General features: G+C 29.8%; 1 protein-coding gene across 22 annotated transcripts in view; it reads right to left on the bottom strand.

Moving 5' to 3' along the window:
- The window catches only part of bent (projectin protein bent), a 93,751-nt gene that overhangs the window by 51,505 nt on the left and 17,902 nt on the right, over window positions 1-24,344 (bottom strand). For 5 of the 22 annotated variants that reach the window (XM_018551039.1, XM_018551042.1, XM_018551043.1 and 2 more), the window contains exons 7-65: window positions 23,767-23,970; window positions 22,525-22,826; window positions 21,646-21,863; window positions 21,308-21,461; window positions 21,010-21,261; window positions 20,641-20,813; window positions 20,154-20,324; window positions 19,942-20,021; window positions 19,502-19,667; window positions 19,023-19,124; window positions 17,598-17,615; window positions 16,838-16,885; window positions 16,663-16,707; window positions 16,531-16,569; window positions 16,348-16,410; window positions 16,218-16,274; window positions 16,031-16,078; window positions 15,681-15,749; window positions 15,049-15,099; window positions 14,897-14,953; window positions 14,756-14,812; window positions 14,630-14,686; window positions 14,458-14,514; window positions 14,265-14,321; window positions 14,038-14,178; window positions 13,919-13,969; window positions 13,684-13,836; window positions 13,568-13,621; window positions 13,335-13,475; window positions 13,211-13,261; window positions 12,902-13,117; window positions 12,591-12,647; window positions 12,291-12,413; window positions 11,978-12,034; window positions 11,617-11,673; window positions 11,404-11,460; window positions 10,794-10,850; window positions 10,662-10,712; window positions 10,494-10,568; window positions 10,167-10,220; window positions 10,019-10,063; window positions 9,886-9,939; window positions 9,498-9,557; window positions 9,079-9,132; window positions 8,842-8,874; window positions 8,562-8,600; window positions 8,405-8,434; window positions 8,251-8,286; window positions 8,071-8,109; window positions 7,912-7,950; window positions 7,462-7,500; window positions 6,974-7,021; window positions 6,819-6,860; window positions 6,561-6,605; window positions 6,088-6,237; window positions 5,283-5,468; window positions 5,020-5,034; window positions 3,074-3,253; window positions 1,037-1,081 (exon numbers count right to left, since the gene is read on the bottom strand). In XM_018551039.1, the coding sequence (XP_018406541.1) occupies window positions 1,037-1,081; window positions 3,074-3,253; window positions 5,020-5,034; window positions 5,283-5,468; window positions 6,088-6,237; window positions 6,561-6,605; window positions 6,819-6,860; window positions 6,974-7,021; window positions 7,462-7,500; window positions 7,912-7,950; window positions 8,071-8,109; window positions 8,251-8,286; window positions 8,405-8,434; window positions 8,562-8,600; window positions 8,842-8,874; window positions 9,079-9,132; window positions 9,498-9,557; window positions 9,886-9,939; window positions 10,019-10,063; window positions 10,167-10,220; window positions 10,494-10,568; window positions 10,662-10,712; window positions 10,794-10,850; window positions 11,404-11,460; window positions 11,617-11,673; window positions 11,978-12,034; window positions 12,291-12,413; window positions 12,591-12,647; window positions 12,902-13,117; window positions 13,211-13,261; window positions 13,335-13,475; window positions 13,568-13,621; window positions 13,684-13,836; window positions 13,919-13,969; window positions 14,038-14,178; window positions 14,265-14,321; window positions 14,458-14,514; window positions 14,630-14,686; window positions 14,756-14,812; window positions 14,897-14,953; window positions 15,049-15,099; window positions 15,681-15,749; window positions 16,031-16,078; window positions 16,218-16,274; window positions 16,348-16,410; window positions 16,531-16,569; window positions 16,663-16,707; window positions 16,838-16,885; window positions 17,598-17,615; window positions 19,023-19,124; window positions 19,502-19,667; window positions 19,942-20,021; window positions 20,154-20,324; window positions 20,641-20,813; window positions 21,010-21,261; window positions 21,308-21,461; window positions 21,646-21,863; window positions 22,525-22,826; window positions 23,767-23,970 (5,119 nt within the window). The other 17 variants (XM_018551044.1, XM_018551050.1, XM_018551051.1 and 14 more) reach the window with 15 other exon arrangements.

Genomic DNA, 24,344 nt, shown 5'->3' with positions numbered 1-24,344 from the left:
TAATAATTTAAATTTGATAATAATACACATTTAACTGACAGAAATGAAGTAACAAAAGTAATTTACACCCGGACATTGAAGTTTGATCGTCATACATGATTCACACGTCTTGTCGCGCTGTTCGGAACATTTATTAGCGTTGATATCTATCTACAACGGCATAGTGCTTGCCAAGATCACCCAGTGATTTATCGTGTAAAGATGTAAAAGCCAGGAAAGACTTAGAACCTTGTATACGAGTGATTAACTGATAACACGCACACGGACAAGCCCTGACTTCTTTCGCTTCTCTTATCTCGCATTATCAATTAATATTATTGTTATTATTATTATTATTGTCGTCAGAGTATGCATATCGGTTGCAACAGTTCCGTGCCAAGTGCAAAAATGCATTCGCTATTTACTCGCTTATCAGATCTTGGATTACGTATGTCGAAACATCGAGAGGCACGTGCGAGATGTTGTTCGAATATCCTTTATTTTACTAAATCAAGAGCAACAAGATCTTTTATATTATCTATTATTGTTTATTAATTTACCAAAATGTCTATTAAGAAACTGTGTTTAAAAAAGAGATACGTTTCTTAAAAATAAAGGATGCTGGAACTTTTCCAAAGTTTGCACGTCATCGTCGGGAATTTAACTGTTTGCTCTCGACGTGAAATTTATTTATTAATCGAATAATCAAACCATTATCGTCATAAAGTGTGCATGATTAAATTCAGGACGACACGTGCTATAAAGTACGACCACAATAAGTAAATAGTAGTAAAAGGAGCAGGCAAGATCGAGCAAAGATAATCGTAAAGATTTTTCGCTATTAGTAATAAAATTGCATTAAATAGTTCATTAAGAAATTATACGTTAAACTTTTTTTATTTCTTTTCCGTGTAGTGAAGATTCTCTTTGCACGATACTCCGGTGAGTGTGTACGAAAGAATGTGTGAGAAAAGTAAGTAGAAGTGCATTTGGTAGTCGAGTAAGGTTGCAGACGAGACATTCGCTTCCGCGTTTTTCTCTCAGTGATTTATCTCACCTTGCGCTCGTCCACCACCTCGCCGGGACGAAGCTTCCTATGCTCCTATGGACCAAATCTCTATTAACCACTACTGCGAGGTAAAGGTGGTTGTATTGTGCACGTGTGTGTTTGTGTTTGCGTGTATACACAATGAATAATGCTGCAACATGTTTACATTGTATAACATGATCGTTTCGATCAACCGGCATTTTGTCCTACCACCCTGTTAGACATATCAAAATGCATTCCCCGCTTTATCTTTATCTTGAAACCGAACCAAGTCTCGCGAAATTGACTAAAATTAATTACATCAACGCAAGTTATGCGTCTGCTTAATTTTAGTAACTTTAATTAATGCTTTTCTGCTATTTTCATTCCTGAAAGTTGCTCTAGTTATAAGCAGTTAAGCTAAAAATATTTATTAAGATGTAACGCTAATTATAATACAGAAAGATTATTTTAAGATCAAATGTGAGATCTTATCTTGAAATAACGAAATATCCGATGCAAGTTTTACGGGGAACGCCTTCGATCGTCTTGCTCTCAGCTGAGGTATAATCCACATAATCGGTAATTATCCGTGTTTCTTCGACGTTCTTCTTCAGGAAGCGCCCGTTCTTCAGACTCTTGCTTTTCGCAAGTCGATATTACCAATCTTGGACGTCCTCGATATTACGCATCATAGGTGGACTTTCCATTCTCTTTTTCTTTTTGGAAGAAATGCCTTTGCTGACGACTGGAGATAACGGACGGGAAGGAAAGAAAGGAATATGCTTCAGAAGCTGGTAAACTCTGGATCTTTCACTGATGAGGGGTTTCTAATCTAAATCTCACGCCTTGCTGACACTAAACACGACGTGCGTCACTCGACGAGTTCGTCGTCGGAGATTCACGACGCGTATCTATCACGAGTACGACATCACTAAGACCATCACTGAACTTACACTATAAAACTCAAAAAAAAGCTACAAAAAATCCTAGGATCAACCAGCAGTAGCCAGTCTACCTATCTTGTTCGTCGAGTATCATACGCGACTCGTTAATCATCTACCTAATAGGACTCGTGCAAGTACTTTGCACTTTGAAATATATGTTCAATATAACTTATTATATTGTAATAGAGAGAAAATGGAAACTTATCATTTTACACATTAAATAAATTTAAAAAATTTGTACTATAAATACATGTATGTAGATTATTAATTCAATAATAATATTAAAAAAAAATAAACATATTACAATTAATTTAATATATGTACTTATTTATTTTAATATGTGATATTTTATATTTAATGTAATATAATTTTCTCTCTATATTATTTAAAAAATACATACATTCTTTTTTTTATATTTTATATGTACATTCAAGAGTGCAAAGTACGTTGTATCACCCTCTTTGCTTTATTAACGTATAATAGAATTAGTATATATAAATAATAAAAGATAAAAATGAAAGTAATTTTCTTAAAATGCAATTATAATTGTATGTATAAAAGGAGACATCAAGTCATAAATCCATCAAACCTTAATGAGGCCTTAATATTGATTTGTGATTTAATATTCTATTAAAATAGATTCATCGCGTCACAGTCATTTATTTCTGAACTTTCAAGCTAATTGGAACAATGTTTGGCGATTTGACAAGGTTCTTCCAATAAATTAACAAGATCAGTAATGATGTGTTTCCTTAGACACCTATAAGATTTTTATAAAGCAAACTTGGTGATCTCTTAGGAGCACATAAGAATGCAACAAAGTTTCAAGCTCACGAAATTCTATTTGTGCAATAACTTGAGAATTAAATTAACTAATGCTTCAATATATTCAAATCAATAATACATAAATTCGAGTTATGTTTGCAAATAATATAATTTATATTATGTTCTATATATTATAATTTATGAATTAAAATTAAATTAACTTTTCTATTTAAAAAAGTTAAATTAGAATATCTTTAGAATGCCATTCTACTTTTCTCTGTTACATTCTTCAGCTCGGTCCTCTATAAGGTAGTCTATAAATTTTCACGATCACACAATACATTCCGTAACATACCTCGTCACTGATGATCAAACTGGGCCTACGACCCAATTCCTCGGGCGGTATGAGCGAACCACGTCGACTGCCAGCACCGCTTCCGGGTGCTAAAGAGCCCTTTCTGCTACCGACCGGTGTCACGTCTTTGATAACTTCGATCTTGGGTGTTTCGGGCGCTTTAATTTCCGGTAACTTCGGCTATTACGATTAAAATTGATCGATTAATTGCACTTGTTTCATACCGAGTCCATTTAGAAGATTAAGTAAAAAAATTGAAGATCTTTTCAATTTTGTTAATTAATTTAGTGTTCCATGGTACACTAATTACACGTAAACATAATTTAACCTTTTCTCTTTGATTTGAAATTTAGTCCCATACTGATCCCATCAATAAATAATTTCTAAATGACTCTATATACGTTTTTTTCATGACATAATTAAAAAGGGGATAAAATTTAAAATTAATTAAAAGAGCTACCAGTCAAAACGATATTACTTAATTTAAAAAATAGAAATAAAAATAAAAATTTTTAATATTACGTATGGACATTTCGACACCGATCGGGTCATTACCAATTTTATGCAAATATATGTTGGTTTGATAAAAACATAATATATAAATATATATAGTCCAATAGATCGAAAAATATCAAATTTATAAATATATATATATAAAGTTACTTTTTTCCGTATACCATATATTTGAATGTAATTATATTTTATAAGATTTAGACATTTATAAATTGATTGAAGTTAAACAGAATCAAGATTACGTTAACCAATTCTTGATAACTTTCAGCTTAATTCACAAATGCACTTTAATGACTCGTTTATTAATAAAAAGTCATTACTTGATATCGACCCAAAACGTTGACTTTATCAGCCGAGATATCGAAGTATTAAGTTAATACGGTCGCGCACGTAGGGCGATTACGACTGACCCTGCAATTCGAATACGAGTTGCTATTGGGTCAGTCGTAATAAGGCCGAAAATAGCGATCGACGTTTTCCCCATCCTCGTTCACGACGACGACGACGACGGTAAAGACGAGAAACCGATTTCAAGGGGATGATATACGAGCATTTATTCGCTAAAATAGTTCTGCCGCGGACGCGGCGTTGCACAGAAGGCATTCATCGTTTGCCAAGGCAAGATTCGACCTAGCTGATTATTACCCCTTTTCATTTCTTCTCCTGCCCCATTCCCTATCCATTCGCAACGCGTTAATTGCGATTGTGCAGGTGGCACGAGGATATTTATGACGCGGGGGCACTTCGTTCTCGACAAGAACAGAAAATACAAGGTCGAAATATCATTTTGCCGTATATATAGTTTTGAAAGAGATTGCTGTAATTCCTAATTTAAAGGATTATTAACTGCACTGTCACACACGGATTGCTTATTTCGAAAATAATTCGGTTTTACAAACTGAAATAAATGTAAGTATGAAATTAATATAAACTGAGCAATAAAAAAATAAGAGCATTCTTGGATATATCTCGAATAATTCTACACAATTTAATAAAACATGAGATATAATTATTACATTTAATAAAATTAAAAGGAGTAATAAAGCATATAAATAAATAAAATAATAAAACTATCTGTATTGTACCACATAAAATTTTATGATCTCTTCGTTATTGGTATCTGTGCACGGAACATCCTGCATAGATATTGTATTTTTAGATACATATGGTAAGATATATGGTACTTTAAAAATTTTACCGTCCTTCCAAGCTTACAAAACGAGTGTGACGTGAGTTTATACCTCGGCTATAATTAAACCGTCCGTAAATCGGGCGTAAAAATTAATTATCCTGAACCGCGCGTATCGCGAAGCTCGATCAAAACATCCTCGAGCAACGTGGCAATTGCAAAATTAGCAAAATTCCTCTTGCGAGTTTGGCAATTTAGCAAATTCATATTTTACCTTCATTATTAATAAGCGATGATTGCTTACCTTAGAATCGAATTTCTGCATGGCAACATGAAAACAAAAAACACATAATTAATCAAAATTTTGATTGACATTCAAATGAACTTATTAATATATCTTCTTTATAAGTTTCTTTACAACTTTTTCATAAACTAATCATAAAATATATTTTTCAATGTATGTAACTTTATTAATGTTTAAATTATTTAGCATATATTTTTTATTATACCTTAACATATTGATTATAAAATATTGTTCATGTACAGAGATTTTAACTACTTCCTTACCTGTGTGACTGGTCTCTCAAGTTTCGTTTTATCGCGAGGAACAAACTCGCCAAAATCAAATTCTTGAGGTTTCTCCAGGACAGCCCTTTCATAATCCGGAATCTCCGGGAGCTCGTAACTAACGTCCTTCGCTGCCTTCGCTGCCTTTACCTTCTTCACATCGACCTTTTCCATCTTCTCTGTTTTCTGCATTACAAATGATAAATGATATGAAATCGAAGAAAAATTTGTCGGAAAATAAATATTATTTATATCAGACATGGTGCTTGGTTTAATCCCTGCACAAATCGCTGAGCAAGGAAAAATGAGTATCACAGATAACCTTGTGAGAGCAAAGATGTGTGAAGACAGAGGAGATTAAAAGAAGAAACATTAATCTCTTGAGTTCTTAAGAGATTTTTATGCGTCTTATTAACGTCATTATTAACATAAATAGAATTAATGTAAATCACATAAAAGTTAGAATATATCGAAGAAAGATGAGTGCAACGTAGAGCTTAGAAATGTGCCGCAATGTATAAATATATACAGAATATAAATATTATTTAGAGAGAAGATAAGTTTGGAGAGAAAACGTTTAATTAATTTTACTTGTATTAAGAACACATAGTAAGAGAAATATTTTTATGTACATACATATAGAGAAATAGGAATGCGCACAAGTATATTTAGGCGCTGTTTTATAATTAGAAAAAAAATTAAAACTGCTGTAAATTGAAGTTTAGAAAGAAAGTTTAAAGACACAGAGAGTGCGAGACATATAGAGACTGCAACAAGATCGTGTTGATCTCTTTAGCAGGGCTACCTTAAGTTCCACCCCGCCATTTTCAGCCTGCTGAGGCTGTTTCGAATCCTTCGTAACTGGTTTAAGTTGAATCCCCTGAAAGCTTTCGGATTTTACTTCCTGTTTTGGTGGTAAACGAGATTTCGGTTTGGTCTCGATGGCATTCTTCGGCTGTATTAATATATCGTTGTTAGGAGAAAAGCTTTATGTGAAATAAATATGTTCGCTCTGAGGTATATTAAAACTTAATCTTAAAAAGCAAGGGATGCACAAAACTAAGTTAATCTAATATACTATAACATTAATTCAACGATACAAATTAAATCTTGTAATAGTAAATATTTCGGAATATTAAATCAAAAACTTTCTTCTAATACTAATTTCTTAACTAATTTCGTTATTGTTTCTACATCTACTAAGGGTGGTATATTGGACATTACTTTAAAATAAACAAATATCTCTCTCGTTAAATGTGATGACAGGAATAAAATTACCTTAAGCTCGACTTTTTCTTGAGTTTTCTTTTCCTCTTCAAGTTGCTGAAATAAATAAAAATGGACATAAGCGGCATGTATACATTTACATCTTTTTTTCTATAATTGTATAAAACATTTTAGAAATATAAATCATAGAGGAAAAAAAATAAAAAAATTTTTTTTAAATAATATTAAATTAAACTAAGACTTTAAAAAATGCGTGTGTAAAATTATTAGAGACTACATTAATTTTTTTATTGTGAAAATTATAATTACCTTAACGGCCTTCAAACCTTTCTTAGTGATCTCTTCTTCTTTCTGCAAATATAAATATAAAAATTAAACTCTTCATAGATAACATTTCTAACCTGTTTTATATAAATATAAATATTGTGTGTATATTGTACGTGTATGTGTTTTATCAAGTATACCTTTGGTTCAACTGGTTTAGGTGTAAGTTTCGTTGCAGGTTCCTCTTTCTACAAACAGCAAAATTTGCTTTAATTCGACGCTCTGTGTATTTCTTCTTAATTAACTTAATTTTTATGAAATTAATTTTTTATGTTATATTTTATTATATTAATTTCTGAATATTTAAATATTTTGTTATGAATTAATGTGTGCAAAATGAAAAATCTTTTAGAATAGTACGCATAATGTACTGCTTTTGTTAATATTTATTATGTATTTTAGTAGAAACCCTAACAATAAACTGTATTAGAATATTATTAATTATTATGTAGTTTAAAATCTTAATTGCAATATGAAAATGTTGAACAATTTTTGAGAGATTTATATTTTTTTAATTAGTACATTCGCAATTTTTAATATTTTTATATTTAAAGCTTTTAAATTTTTCATGTTTCTAAAATTTTCAGAGTAAAAATTTTAGTTTTAATGTAATAAGCACTTGATGTACCTTTAATTCGTTTGGTTTAGATTTAGTCGTCGGCGTTTCCTAAAAATGTATGAGTATTTAATAACATTTTAATATTTAACATTGTATCTTATATGTTTCTGTTAACTTGCACAAGTGTGTTTTGTTTACGTTAACTTCCCCTGGTTTAGTCTTAGACTTTTCTTCAATCTAAAAGTGTTTTTACAATTATAATATTTATAGTATGAGTAAATATGCATAAGAACTTGAAAAGTATAATTATGAAGAAATGATTGTGAAAATATACCATATTCCTTGTTTTCTCCTTTAAGTATGGAATTATTTCTGTTTAATTTTTATGTAAAATTACAATTGCAAAAATTATACTTCAAGCTAAATTTTTTACCTAATTATATTCTATTTTTTTTTGTTAATCTTTCGAATGTATGCTGTGTATGGTGTTGTCAAAACAATGCACAAATGTACGTGTACCTTTATTTCTTCCTCTTTAATTTTAGCTTTTGGTTCCTCCTAAAAGTGTATATGTAAAATATAACATTGTTCATTTTTCTCGTTATCGCTATAATATAGCTTCACCAATTTTAAAAGCCTATATAATTATTGAACGTAGCAATATTACGTTTTATGTACCTTTATTTCGCTCGATTTAGACTTCGCCTTTGGCGCTTCCTAAAATGTATAATTTGTTTAAATAATGTCTTCTAAAAGTGTCATATTTATTTACTATAATCTATGCATTTTTCTCTTTTGTAAACAAACTCGACTTGCGTAAGTATGTATTGCTGCAAAATAATGCAGATCTAAATATACCTTTACTTCCTCTTTAGGTTTAGCTTTCGGTTCTTCCTAAAAGTGCAAGTGTAAATTTAAGTTTTAATGTCTTATTTTTCATATCAATAAATTGTAATATCATTGAACCGATTATTAAAATAATAAAATGTGTTATAAAAAGTGTTTTGTGTACCTTTGTTTCATCTGGTTTGGACTTGACTTCCTAAAAGTGTACGAGTAGTATTTAATAATGTTCATCATTTATTATCCATTTTTATTTTATTGTATTTTCTTTCTCTATTGTGCAAGTGCATATTGTCACAAGATATGTATAGTGTATGTAAGTATACCTTTACTTCCTCTGCTTTAGGTTTGGCTTTCGGTTCCACCTAAAAATGTTCCAAGTATGTTTGAATGTAGAAAATATCTCAAGTTATACATTTACGGTATATGGTTAATACAGCTGGTGCTCATTTTTCAAGTGTGGCGTGATATTAGAAAGGAGCAATACGTTTTATAAATTATGCTTTAATTGTCGCTGTGTATATACATATCTCACATCAGTGTTAATCGTGAGCGAAGAAATTGTTATGTATAGAAATACGATAAGAGTGTAATTGTTTTATATACCTTCGCCTCTCCCGGTTTAGGTTTGACTTCCTCCTAAAATGTAGTAATAGTATTTTTTAAATTCTCGTATTTTTTAAATATAAATTTAATATTTTATATTTTATCCCACGCGCGATGGCTGAATGTAATTATAATATAAGGAAAGGAAAATGTTTATTTAAAATACTTATATTAATTAAAAATTAATCATATGTTGAAAATTTTTGTATGTGCTTTGATTATATTTTTTTTTAGTACCTTCGGAGTTTCTGGTTTTCCGGGAGTTTTCGGTTTTGTGGTCGGTTCCTCTTTCTAAAAAGTATTTACACACTGTGAGATTTATATGTTGTAAAAGTGTATTCCTGTTTAAAAATGTGTAAACTGTGTAAAAGATATATAAATAGTAAATAGATATATTGTAATTAATAAATATATATAAATATATTTATTATTCTACTCTATTTTACAACATAATATTATATAAACAAATATGCATATTAATGTTAGTGACAAATAAAAGCATGTAGCGCAATGCAGAAATTAATAATAAATATTTATAATTAATGTGCATATAAATAATCATACTGATTTGTTTTCTATACGGAGATATAAAATTCGTCTTCCATATCTTTATAATAGTGATATGTATAATATATTGTTAACGTAAAATTATGTACCTTAGATTCATCCGCGGATTTAGGTTTTTTCTTCTTTGGTTTCAATACTGGTTCTTGATCCTAGATAATATTTATAATCAACGAAATTATAGATATTTAAGAGCAAGAAGATGAAAAGTATCAAGAGAAGAAGGAAACGGTTATCACAAAAAGATGACAAGAGAAAATGCTTCGTAACAATAGTTAACTCAAAGAAAAGTATGAATGCTTTATTTGTGAAGAGACGCACTAGACAGCTTTAAAGATTATAGCATAGAGAAAATGAAGAATTTTTTGCATCAAAAATTACAAGGAGAATGAAGAGTTATGCGACCAGAAGATTATGCGACCAGACAAGTGGGAAGTCAATGATTAGCACTGACAAAAAATGAAGATCGTTTTTCTATACCTCGGATTTTTCCGTTGACTTAGTCGATGATTTACGTCTAGTGGGCACCTTTTTCTACAATTGCAAATATATAATAAAACCGAAAGAAAATAACAGTGTGCCGAGTGTGTAAAGTACAATTTTCATATTATACCTTGGGCACATCTTCCTTATCAAGTGTTGAGTTAATATCTTTGCTCTAAAATAAAAAAATTAAAAAAATTACATTATCCAAATTTATTGTGTATTGTGTATTGTGTGTATTTGAACGCATGCGATTGTATGTGTGAGATTGAATGTACCTTGATCTCTTTAGATTTGATCTCACTTTTTTCGTGTTCGGGTATATCGCCCTCCTAAAAACATTGAAGGATAAGATCTGTTCGAAAAGTTTATTTTATTTTTTTTTAGTTCTTTCGTACACGGATAAATAAATTGAAATTGTTTTATATAGATGTCAAATATAATACATAATATATAATATATTTTAAATATAATTAATTTAAATATTAAAAATGTATAAAAATATCCGAATATTAAAAATTAACGCATTTTTTGATTAATATAATTGTAGGTTTAAGTGTCTCAATTTTTTATATGGTGAATGTATGAATATGGAATATGTATACCCTAAATTCTCTCTCTTTGGGTTTGCTGTCCTTGAGTTTGGATGCAGGTTTAGGCGCGGGTGTGAATGCAAGTTCCTGCGAGATTTTAAAAACCGTCATAATACCGAATAAGGTATGTAATTTTCGAATAATGTAAATATGAGTACTTGTAAATTTAATAATGTGTACCTCTATTTTAACTCCATTTTTATACGGCGCATCTTTGAAAACTTTCGAATCCTAAAATATGTCGATAAATTACAATCTGCTCTGTAAACAAAAGTAAAAATAAATGCAGTATTAATTGCAATTTGCATATACCTCCAATTTTCTGATAGGTTTAGGCGCATCGTCCTCAATTCTCGAAGCCCAGATATCCTACAGTCGCGTATTATTTTATTATAATACATTAATCGGAAGTACAACACGAGTGCTTCATTTTTAACAAAATATCAATTACTAAAAATCGCCGAACATTGGTGTTCAATAATTTTATATTCAAGTTACTATCCATTTTACGGAAAAACTAAAAGAGATAAAAATTGTTTATTTTCTTTTGATAAAATTCTGCGAATTTTTTCAGAATTTTTGTTATTGTATTTTCTCATGTTCGTAAAAATAGTTAGAAATAACAAAATGCAATACTAAAAAATTAATAAAAAATTTTTAGAGCTCTATAAGAAGAAAATAATTTTTGTTTTTTAGTGCTTTTTTGTAGAGTTGATAATACTTGAATAAAAAATTGTTGAAAACCAATATTCGGCAATTTTTAATAATTATCTCGTTAACTATTGTGAAAATTGTTAAATGATACAGTACTTTTCTTCTCAGTTTAATTCACTCTATCTGCCCACGAGCATTATCGGCAGAATTATCAAACACCCGCGTATAATAAAAAAAATATAATACATTCTGTATATGTATTCTATACCTCAATATCATCGTCGGATTCATGCGTTTGCGGTTTAACAGTAGATAATAAAACATCCTAAAAGAATTAAAAAAATAAATAATTGTTTCTTCAATATATATATATATATATATTATATTTTGAGTGCATGTAATATTAATTTCTATTTCTATCTAACAATTTATTTTACCGCACAAATGAATATGTATGTGTGTATATGCATGTGTGGTGTACCTTATTGGTTGTAATAGAATTTTGTTCGATGGATTTCGGTGGATTTGCCCATACATCCTAAAATGATACCATACATCAATTTAAAAATAAATAAAATAATCAGTTTTGTTATCTATATATATGTGTATGTACATATGATATGTCTACTATAAATATTTTGTAACTAACGTAATTATAGTGCGTGTAGTAAATTTTGACATCTCGGTTTAGTGGAAGTTTGTGTGATGTGTTTGTAGTGTACGCGGTATCCTAAAATAACAGCATACTTTACCAAGCTATTTTATGTAAGTGTAAAACACGAAAGTGTGAGTTGTGTGAAGTGAAGTGAAAAGAAGCAATATGTATTCATATATTCGTATACCTCATCATGTACAACGCGTTTATCGTCGTGTCCTTTCGATTTTGGCATCAATTTGTCCTAAAATTTCAAGAATTATTTTAATGTATCCTACTAAATGTTTTTTAGATAAAGAAGAGATAATTTTGTGTTTCGCGTATTATATTTTTATTTATATAATTTTAACTAAAATAAATTTTGTTGTCTTTTATCAATTTACTATCATTATCATTATCCTTTCATCAAAAGATTTAAATAAATAAAACTAAATTATTTTTTAAATTATATTATAATTAGATATAATAAAAATTATCTTGTTGCATATATTATTATCTACCTTATCATTTGGCTTGGATTTGATATCACATACTTTCGTTTTGTTTAAAGCTATCTTATCTCCTTCAGTTTGATCGTCAGGTTTAGACACGCGTCTTTTATCCTTAATTATTTTTGGTGTATCCTATAATAATAATTGTTTAAAATAATGTTCGCTATTTTATAAATTTTTTACTTAAATATGTGCGAAGTGTCACATAGTGTATTCCTTTCGTTTGGATGAAATATCCTGTCAGCATTAAAAAAATATGTAAAATATGATGTGTAAAAGTATAATCTGCAATGTGTAACGTAAGTGTACCTCGATTTCTTCATTAGATTGACGACGAGATGGTTTATCTTTAGGTTTCGATAAATTCTAAAACAATATATAATTTAAAAAAATATTATATATTCTTTGTTTTAAATAAGTTCACACTAATTTATTATTTAATTATTATAATATACTAATTTGCAAACTTTGCCGTATTTTAATATTTTAGAATCAATATCATGTTTTTTCAGTTTGGTCCAAATATTCTACACAGTATTAATATTTTGATGATAAAATTTACTTCTCTAAAAATGTATTATACATAATGTAAGTGTTGTATGAAACTATATGTCATATACCTTAATTTTTTCGTCGGATTTGTGTGGACGTATTTTGTGAATCGATGTATCGTGTGTTTTATCACTCTTTTCTGACACTTCGTCAGATTCTTGTATTTTAGTCGTAGGTTCATCATGTAAAAGTGGTTTGTCTTTAGATTCATCAGGTTTGTGTGGTTGTATTTTACTTGTAAATGTATCATGTAAAAGAGAAAGCGTCTTGTCTTTTGGCATGTCCTAAAATATTATTTAACATATTATTACTATTTTCTTTGTTCTTACTCGATTTCATTGTATATGTGTGGTAATTAATTATACATATTTGCGTACTTCAGATTTCTTTGAATCGACATTGCGTTCTTTCGGTTCAATCGACGTATTCTAGAAAAATATTATTTCGAAAATGTGTATAATGTCTTCATAAATTATGCGATAATATATGTTGTATATGTACCTCAATTTTTTTTTGTGAATGTATTTTGTATATAGGCTTGTCACGAGAAAATGCATTATCTTTTGAAACGTCGTCGGATTTATGCGGAAGTGTTTTACTTATAGGTGTATCACGCAAATGTGTTTTCTCTTTTGGAACATCCTAAAATAACATTAAAAATTTTACAGTCTCTTCTAAAAAGATTCTACTATATTCATGAATAATATTTATAATTTAGATACATATACGCATACTTTTTCGTGCTTTTTGGGAAAGTCGTTATCGCGTTCTTTACTCGCCCAAATGTCCTAAAAACGTTAAAGATATGTTAAAGATATATAATTTGTGTCTTTGGAATAATACTATATACCTCAATTTCATCGTCTGATTTTTGCGACTGTATTTTATATGTTGGTGTGTCACGAGAAAATGTTTTATCATTTGAATTATCGTCAGATTTACGCAATAGTACTTTACACGTAGGTTTTTTTGTATCATGTGGTTCTTTCTTTTTTAAAATATCCTAAAATAACATATTTAAAATTTTAGTTTTTTAAAGAAATTTGAGCTGTTCGCGAATAATTTCTGTAAATGTATTTACATACATCGTTATGTTTTTTGGTGTCAGTATCATGTTCTTTATTCGCCGAAATATCCTAAAATTAATAATGATTTACAGATATGCTATTATGTGCCTAGCCACTTTACAATAAATATTCTATACCTCAATCTCATTATCAGATTTCTGTGGATGTGTTTTATTTGCAATGGTGTCATGTGGTTTATCTTTTGATTTGTCATCTGACTTTTGACGTGTTGTATCTGCGGGTATATGAGGTTTGTGTGTCTGATCTGTTGACATATTCTAAAATTAAAAAATATTATGTTTGAAAAATATTATATTCTTTCAAACTAAAATGTATTGAGCTTTTATGTAGCATATTTGCATACTCTGTATGGCATAGATTCATTATCACGTTCTCCCGGATTGTGAATACTCCAAGCATCCTAAAATGAATATCGTTGATAAAATACGTCACTTCCGTAAACCGTTTAGTTATTATTATAACATCATTTGTGTGTGTGAGTGTGTGTGCGTGCGTGTGTAAGTGTGTGTGTATGTACAATATAATTGTTTATATACCTCACGTTCGTCATCCGAGTCGCGAACGCGTGGCTTAATTGCAGTTTCAACTGCAACCTAAAAAATTTACTTTTGTATAATCATTATTGCAAATATTATAAAAATTCTTTTTTCGATTTTGAAAGAACTACATATTATTAAATACAGTCAATATGTAGTGCGAGATATGTACCTTCGGTTTATGGTCAATTTTATGAAGGAAGGAAGTTACTCTGGACTTCGTAGTTTCCTACAACGATTCATATGTCTATATCGAATGCTTAAGACGCGTAAACATAACAATAAATGCGTCACATACCTCATAATGTCTTATCGATTTACTATCGCGCTCTGTCGGCTTAGACGACCAAACGTCCTAAAATTAAATGTAATGTGTATGTTGACCTAATGGACGATATACGATTGAGAGTAGTAGGTATTGTGTTTCTATATTATATACCTGAATTTCTTCGTCGAATTTGTGTATGTGTGGCTTGATCTTCGTTGTGAGTGTGTTCTAAAAAAAATAGTTGTTTTGTTACAAAATACAATTTTAAAAAATGGTATAAAATAAAATGAACTAATTAGAGTAATTAAAATGTGTAAGTGTACCTCATCTTCTATCATTCGCGAAATGGCTCTTGGCCTAAATACAGATACATCCTGCAATAATGCGAGATAAAATGTTCTCGTATGTTTTTTCGTATAGAGTCTACGATCATAACGAACCTCAATATTTACCGCATAAAATAAAAAAAATCAGTACTACCTATTATTTTTGACCCTATACTATATTCGTAATTAAATTCTTGTTAATTGTAAATTTCACAATAAACATAATTTTTAAATTAAATGTATTTTAAATTAAAATTATGATTTCTCTTTTTATTATAAAATTATTTGCACATTGAAAGCTTTAAAAGTCAAATCTACGGATAAAACTATTTTCAAAGGCTAAATATTTATACATAGAAAAAAATCAATTATATAATTTGTATTAACACAAGCTGATTTTGCCAAACAATAAAATTATGTCAAGCTATTAATCTAATACAAAATAATTTATTTCTATAAAATATTAAGGCTCCTTCTCATGTCAAGAGAGAAGGTAACAGTTCACTCAAATATACTTACTTTGTTCTAAAAATTATAATAGTAACAACTAATCAATTAATCAACAACAAAATATTTTGTTAATAACATATTAGATAAATAATTAAAAACAATAATATATTCTTTCTTACCTTTTCGGTCGTTTTCTTCTTTTCTATGATAGAAGATCGTCTGCTTTCTACTTTGACTTCTTCTTCGGTCTAAGATATAAAATATAAATTAAAATTCGATTGACATAAGAAATATCTAATTTATAATAATTAATATTCTTGAACAAAATTTTTACTTTAAAGACTAAAACAATATCTTTAAAGTTATCATAATATTAACTATTTTTTATAATAATAAAATATCTTAATTTATATTATTTTATTCTAGTCCATGAGTTTAAATATTTTTTTCTTAAAATATCAATTTTGTAAAATTTATTGTAATTGTTCTTGGCAGTGTCTGTGTGTGAAATGTATATATGTACGTGTACCTTCTGTATAGAAAGACGTCGTGGTGTCGCAGTGTCATCATCTATTATCTATAGGATAAAAGCAAAAAATAAAAAAATAATTTGTATTTTACGCAGTAACTGCATCTAATGATGCAAAATAAAATTACCAGACTCTTAACTCTTAAGTAGGTATTTACGAAATTTAGTATCATGATATTTTATATACCTTTTCATCAGTCTTGACGATCGAACTACGACGACTCTCTGTCTTAAGTTCTTCTACCTGAAATATAAGGTATTTATAAAATCTATTTTCCTAATTGATTAAAAAAAACATAATACATCAATACTCTTACCCTACTGATTGATTCCTTGCGAGTCACCGTTTTCTCAGGCTTAGGCGTAGTTTCTCGAGATACCTAAATATAAATAATATTAGATATATAACATATGTTCAAATTAATTTATAATAAATACATAGAATAATAATATACTATACGATTGGTAAAATAAGATACAAAAATAAAACAACTGCGTACCTCTTTAGATTCGGGTTCTTTCTTTTTTATAATCTTTTTCTAAAAAGAATTAAAAGATTTAAAGATAAAAAAGATCAAAAAATAAATTATTGAAAAAATATAAATTAAATTTATAGGGATAATTGCACTCACCTTTTCTTCTTCTTTTTTGTCTTCAATTTTCTCGGCAGGTTTCTTCTATAAATTGAAAGAAAAATAGAAATGTGAAGTTAAGTATAAATTAAATAAATTATTGTTTGTTATATTGTTTTAATGACAATATTTTATATACATTTTTAATAAAAAATATATTTTACATTATTCTTACCTTAATAGATTTCCTTTCTTCAACATTATTCACGATGTCTTCGTCCTTCTACATATAAGTAAAAAAAAATAAAATAATATTAGCAAAATACTTAATTCCTCTATTTAATGTAGAATACACAATAATCAGAGATACGGTAGTTACATCATATTAAAGTATTTAAGATAAAGTTCACATTTAATCAACAATAAGTATCTCTGTCCGTTTTTTTTACAAAATTTTTCATGCACAAACACACATAATATAAACACACAAAAAAAGCCAAGCAAACAAAAATTTGTATAATGATAAATAATTGAACTTTAAAGCAGTGTTGGATTTGAAGGAACCAGCTTCTGGGACTTGGAAAGAAATATGGCATGTGAAAAAGTTCTTTTGGAAAAATTGCGTCTTTTATGGAAAGAAAAATAAATATCAAGGCGATTGTTTAAGCGTGTGCAAAAGATCGTTCGAAGAAACTTATCGGATAAGCTGAGATTAAGTGAATGCTGCGAAAGATAAAACAATATAAGTAAATCTATTTAGCGCAAAAATGGTGAATATTAATCGCATAGAGACAATGATGCAAGATGAGATCTCATATCAAAAGAAAACTAAAAATAATTTATTGCGGTTTATAAATATGTTGTTTCGCAGATTGGCCAAAATATTTCGCCAAAGCATCAATCTTCAGAGCACAGTGGTATTTATTCAAGCGGATCAAAGTTGCTTTTCGAGCGCATACGTTACCGAAATCCGATTTTTGATATTTTATGCTCACCTGTAAGATCTCCATTTTCTGAAACAGAATGCATCAAGACCTTTATTTTTTTATGTATTTTAAATATTAAATTTGGAATTATCTTTTAAAACGTGTAATTAAAGTTGTTTACATATAATTTATCAATTATATACTACATAATATTATTTATAGGAAACGTGCGTTTAAACTTTTATACATATACTGCGAAATAAACTTTTATATATATTATATATTAGAACACACAATACACACATGAACCTCAAAGGTATGACAGAAACGATAAGGAAAATGCAAACAAAAATAACAATGGATAAAATAAAAAGATACAAATGATAAACAATTATTATCACGATACGACATGTTTTGATCACAGTGTATGTAGTGTTTGCTTTTGTAAAAAGTTGCACTTGCTGTTTCTCTTAAAAAATTACATCTCGTACCTTCCCAACCCCTGGTTTGTCGATACCATTCGGTTTCAAATCAGGCTTATCCTTAAAAATAACAAGAAAGAAAATGTTTTATCTTACGAAAGCATAAGTTTTACAATTTACGAAAGAAGAGAAGTTTAATTAGCAGAATAATTACATGTAAAAAATTATAAAATTAGTAATACAAAATAATTATTTTATTTTATATATAAACAAAATCACTCATTTCATCTTATAAAAAATAATATATTGTTGATAAATTATTTTATCAAATATTTATAAATATAATAATTTAATATAAATTAATGAAAGATGGAATCTATGCATTAGCAGAGAGAAATCAGATTTCTTTCTATTATTAGTGTTGATATATGTTTGTGTTTGTGTGTACCTCGACGCGAGAAATGATTTCAGAATCCGATTCCTCGAGAATGGCTTCTGTGCTGATAATGCTGGATTCAATTACACTCACCTCCTCTTCCTCCACCTCATATTCTTCTGATCCTTCACCATCGTCGCTCCAAACTGAACTCATTACCTTTTATATCGAGATATATAAGTTTTCAACGATATGCCAATTTACGCGTCGAGGAATCGAAAGAGTGATCATTTTTGCAAATTATATAGATGTTTTTAATAGAGTATTTATAATACTTTTACTTACACGACAATCAATCGCGAATAATACACATTTATATAAAACTAAAATTCTTTTTTTTTCTTTTTTTAAAATATTATCTCTCTTTTTACATAATAATTATTATTTTTAGATAATTGTAAGTATATAAAAAAACAAACTGTAACTGCAAAACGATAATCTTCCTATATCTGTATCAAGTTGTATGTGATCAGTGTAAGAGTATCTTGTTAATCACAAGAGGTATAATGAAAGGAATAAGAAAGCAACAGATAATAAATGAAAATTAAATAAAATTTTAATTAATCTTTTCATCTCAGCGGTTACCTTCTTTTCTTCCTTCTTTTCCTCCTTCTTTTCTTCGACCTTCTTCTCTACCTTCTTTTCTTCTTTCTTTTCCTCCTCTTTCTTCTCCTCTTTTTTCTCGACCTTCTTTTTCTTCTTCTCTTCCTCCTCTTCCTTTTTCTTTTCCTCTTTCTTCTGTAATTTAATGAGGGAATCGCATGCAACATTGGAGAACACATACGAATAATTTTCGAATTTATCAAGAGAACAATGATTTAGTTACATTACATATTCATTAGTTTAGTTCTACATCTGACAATTTAACATGCCAATTTTTCAACGAGGTATTTTAATCAGTTTATATTTATTTGCGATACATTTTAAATTCAGTTAAAAAAAGGGGTAATAATTACAATATAAATTCAATATGTCAATTTTTCACGAAAATGCAAATTTCTTGCAACATATTGAAATATAAATTTATACAAACACAAAGAAAGTGACTAAAAAACTTGCATCCACATATTAATAAACAAATTTATGGTCGAAAGTTATTAGATAAAATTGCTTACGTTGACGACGAGACGAGCCGACGACTCATCTTGACCGTATTCATTGCTCACGGTGACTTTATACGTTCCTGAAAATTCTACCGATGCCGAAGTAATGGTCAATTTCATATCCAGACCATTAAAAGAAATCATAATATCCTTTGACGCTTTGATGGTCGTGGAATCTCTGTAATTATATTATAATTATTATTGCAACAATTATAAAAATTTGAATAATTTGTTGAAACAGTTTATAACATAGGAAAAAGCAGTGATAATAAAATGCACAATTGTCAGCTATCAAATATTAGACAAATTATTTCAGATAATGCTGACTGTTCGCATTCTTTTATTTTTCTAAAATTTCTTTTTATATTTTTATAAAATGAAATATAATATTATATTTTTGTACCATAAAATTGGCAAATTATTTAAAACTTTTTTTTATATTAAATACGTACTTATACCACGTGATAGTGACTTTACGATCTTGCGTTGCGAGAATGGCGACGAGCTCAACCGTTTTACCTTCCTCGACGGTCTAAAAATAATAAACAGCACATAATTATAATGAAGGGGACTTTATTTTAACAATATTATCTTTTTATCAAAATAAATGTTAAATGAAAAAAGCGCTGTACTTTAACTTTTGAGTACCAGTAAGAATACTTACAATTGATTTGAGGCCGGTAACAATTTTTGGTTTTTCTCCTTGATCTGGAATTTCCGTTACTTCCACTACTTGTGATGTGGCTTCGCCTTTATCATTACGTGCCACTAATTTATACGTGCCTTTATCTGTCGTCGACATTTGTTCGATTTCGAGTTTTATAGAGAATTCACCCTATTTGAAAAAATCAATTAAATAAAATGTACAAAATAATTTTTTAAATATGTTAAATACATATTACATATAAATTTAATTATGTCGTCATAATGTATACTGAATAATATTCAACTGTTTTCTAGTTAAAAACAATATCAGTAATAACAAATCTTTCTAAAAAAATCTTTCATTTTTATTTATTTTGTTAAACTTACTTATTTTGTTAAATTTTAAACTTTAAATAAATTTCTTTCTAATTGTTTTAATATAAGTTAGTGTTGATAATAATAAACATCGATAAATGTATTGGACAATTTTACTGTATAAAACTCACATCTTTAACTTGTTCGACATGCAACTTGTGTCTATTGTCCTCTTTAACGGCCTGATTTTCTTTGAACCATGTACAGTCAGGCGCAAATTGGGAAAGAACATGACATTCAATTACGACTGTCTTCTTTTTAATAATCTTTACTACCTTTGGCTTTTCCTTAATTACAGGTACAACTAAAATTACAATAAAAAAAATAATTAATACTTTAATCTAATTTCAAATTTATGTTTGACGGTCATTGTTTTTAGCAATTGAAACAGAAGTTGAATTATTTTTTTTAAATGTAAATCAATTATTTCATATTTAAAAAATTAATTAAACTATTATCATATACCGAATAATATTTAATATAAAAAAATGCGAACTTACTTTCGACATTTAGCGTAAGATTGGCATTGAGTTCACCAAGATCATTCTTAATGTTGCACTTGTACAGTCCAGAATCTTCCGGTCCAGGATCGTTCAGAGTCAATTTGATATAATAAATGTCCTCCTTTTCTGAAACGATGCTGATTGAGATCTTCGACGACTCCTTCACCACTTTACCGGCATGAGTCCACACGATCTGTGGCTTTGGTTTCGCCTTTATTTTGCAATCCATGACGACGAGCTTGCCCTTATTTTGCGACTGTTATTTTGCAATCCATGACGACGAGCTTGCCCTTATTTTGCGACTGTATCCGCGGCTTCTCTACAAACGTCGGCCCGTCTCCCTCTGGTTCCGGTTCCGCCTCGATATTCAAATTCAGATTAGCATTGCTTTCACCGTATTCATTCTTCACATTACACCTGTAAGTGCCACCATCCGGTGCCGATGGGTCCTGTTATCAGAAAACAATTTAAAAAATTTAAGATTTAAAAATTAAATATTAATAAAATATAATCTGTGCAATATATTCTGTTGATACTATTCACATAAATAATTAAAACAAATTTTAATTATTGCAACAAAATTAAAGAAAATTAATTAAAACTATTATCTCTTTTAACAAAGTAGAGAATTACCTTTATTTCCATGACAAGTTCATATATGTCTTCCTCAACCGTTTTGGACTTGATCGAGATCTTCGACGACTCTTTGACCACATTGGTACCGCGAAACCACGTGACCTCTGGCTTGGGATTCGCTTTGCACTTACACTTCATAGTGATCAGCGTACCGGTCTCGTTCGGGATAATGCGAGGTTTCTCAATGAAGGATGGAGCGCAACCCGCGCCCTCCTCTGCATCTTGGAAAGATCCAAGGTTAGATGTCGTCGATAAAGATACGAGAGACGCTTCCAGATGCGTATTAGGACACCGGAAACGCGATCTCTGCCGCGGTCGCGGGTCACCGATGACCCGCGACCGCGACTTTTAATGACGTTAGTTATGTTGTTGGCAGCTGAATAAGTTATGAAGCGAAGATACAGAGACTTCACGATTGGTTAGCAGTAGCGCGACTGTGCTTACCTGATGAAATGACCTATTAAATGATCGCGTTCGTTTACTGAGAAAAATTGCTTGTACATCTTTACCGCGCGTTTATGCATTGTGCACGAAGGAGATACGGGGAAAATCGACAGGACTCATTATGGACGAAGTAGACGAAAAGGATTTCATTGTCCGAGCAATTTACAATTTTAAACAAACATAAAAAACAAAAAGATATAATTAACTTTGAAATTAATATTGTATATATAAAATAAAAAATGTATCTATGTAAAATATATAATACTTAACTGTGTGTATATATGTAATGTTGCTGATTTTAATTTTTTAAAGTTTATTTGTAACTTACGATAAAGAGAACTCATAACTTTTTTATAATTTTTGAAATGCATTGATGATAAATATTTCGGAATGCCAATGAAAGTCCTATCGTACGCTTCGAAAGGGACTTGCCTTGGAAGTTGAGGGAGATGTTGGCATTACTCTCGCCGAAGTTGTTAAAGGCGTTGCAACGGTAATTCCCACCGTCAGCCTTGGTCGGATTCGAGATCTCGAGAGTCAGCAGATACGTGTCCTTGCCGGTTGCCTTGCGTGACATCTTCACGCGTTTACTGTCGGTAATCGTTTTCTGACCTTGGTACCATGTTATGTCCGGCACCGGATGTGCCTCCAGAATGCACTCCATGATGAGTAAATCGCCCTCCTGACGGATCGTTGGTTTCTTCGGAAAACGCGGCGGCTTACCGTCCGGTATTCTGCGTAAATCGACACGTCAAACGAAAAATTCGTCGATTCGCTGATTGAACGCAGAATCTAAAGTTATCTCGGTGGATAACGTTGTTTCTCACCTGCTGGCCACGCGATATTTCCGAAAACGCAACGCAACGTTATAAAAAAATATTACCATAAAAGTCGCAGGCTCTCTCTTTTGATCAAATCTTAATTTATCAAAATATTTTAATTCTGAGTGACAGTTTTACGTTTCTTTAATTTAAAAAAACATGCAACTTCTTTATATGCAAGCATTTGTAAATTTATAAAAATAAGTTTATAAATTTTTATTATATAATTTTTAAAAAGAATATGCACTTTCACAATAAAACTGTAATTTATAAAAAAGAAATTTTTGGTTTTGAATAATAATTTTTTTTTAAATTGAAGCATTATAGCAAAAGCGTAAATTATAATAATTGCAAATACCTGCATTCTTAATCTGAACCATAATATCATGATCTGATTGATCATGATATAAAACTAATTTTCAACTTCTTCTATTTTATGATACATTTGCCTCTACATATTAAGTTTACAACGGAGCCTATGTTTTATTTATTATTTATGTACGCAATCGAATGTAATAAACGTGAAAAATTCTAATAGTACTATCGAGATAATTCCTCAGAAGCATAATGTACTTTTCATTTAACATATTTTACTTTTATGATCTTTTGTTATTAACTTTACTTCAATGAAAAACTCAAAATTATTATTATCACTCTACTACTGTATCATTATTTTTATATGATAGTTCATTAAAAGCTACACTACAAATTAACGCTGTACTTTTGCAGCTCAATAAATCGAACAAAATTGCAGTGCAACGCATTTGCGCCGCGTCAAACCGAAGAAGAGCGTATCTATTGAATCGTGGCGCAGCAGAATAATGCCGAAGACAGATCATCTTTCGATGCCTACTTGAGCCTGTCGCCACCTTCGAAGTTCAAATTAATGGTCGCTACCCCCTGGCCGTGCTTGTTCTTTGCCACGGCCCTGTACTCGCCCGCATCCCCCTTTGCCACATTGTCGATCCTCAGTCTTGCGAGATGGTACAGCTTCTGATCAAGCTCCAGTGACGTGGTGAACCGCCCGCCGTCTTTCACTTCCTCGGTACCGTGATACCTGCGATCGCCGCCAAAGTGCCAAGTCGAAGCAACCGCCAGATTGACTGGTATAACGGGTCGTGCGTTTGGAAGTAATATTGACAATATTGAACAAGATCGGAGCAAGATACACTATCAAATTTTTTTACAATCGAAACATTTTGATAAGTATGTGTAAATTTTAAAATATTTACTCTCTTTTCATAATTACATTATTATATCTTTCAAAAATATTGAAAGGCGATCTTTTCAGGGAAAAGTTAAATTTCACGCAAAGTTTTTCTCTTAATTTCAATTCGATATATTTTTTCTTAATTTTATTATTTAATCGATACTTTTAGTGTCTTTGATTCACGTTTCTTCCGATAATTCAATAATGACACTTTGCAATAC

The sequence above is a fragment of the Cyphomyrmex costatus genome, unplaced genomic scaffold, assembly GCF_001594065.2.
Source record: "Cyphomyrmex costatus isolate MS0001 unplaced genomic scaffold, Ccosl1.0 scaffold133, whole genome shotgun sequence".
NCBI lineage: Eukaryota > Metazoa > Arthropoda > Insecta > Hymenoptera > Formicidae > Cyphomyrmex > Cyphomyrmex costatus.
This window is presented reverse-complemented; position numbering and strand designations above follow the sequence as displayed.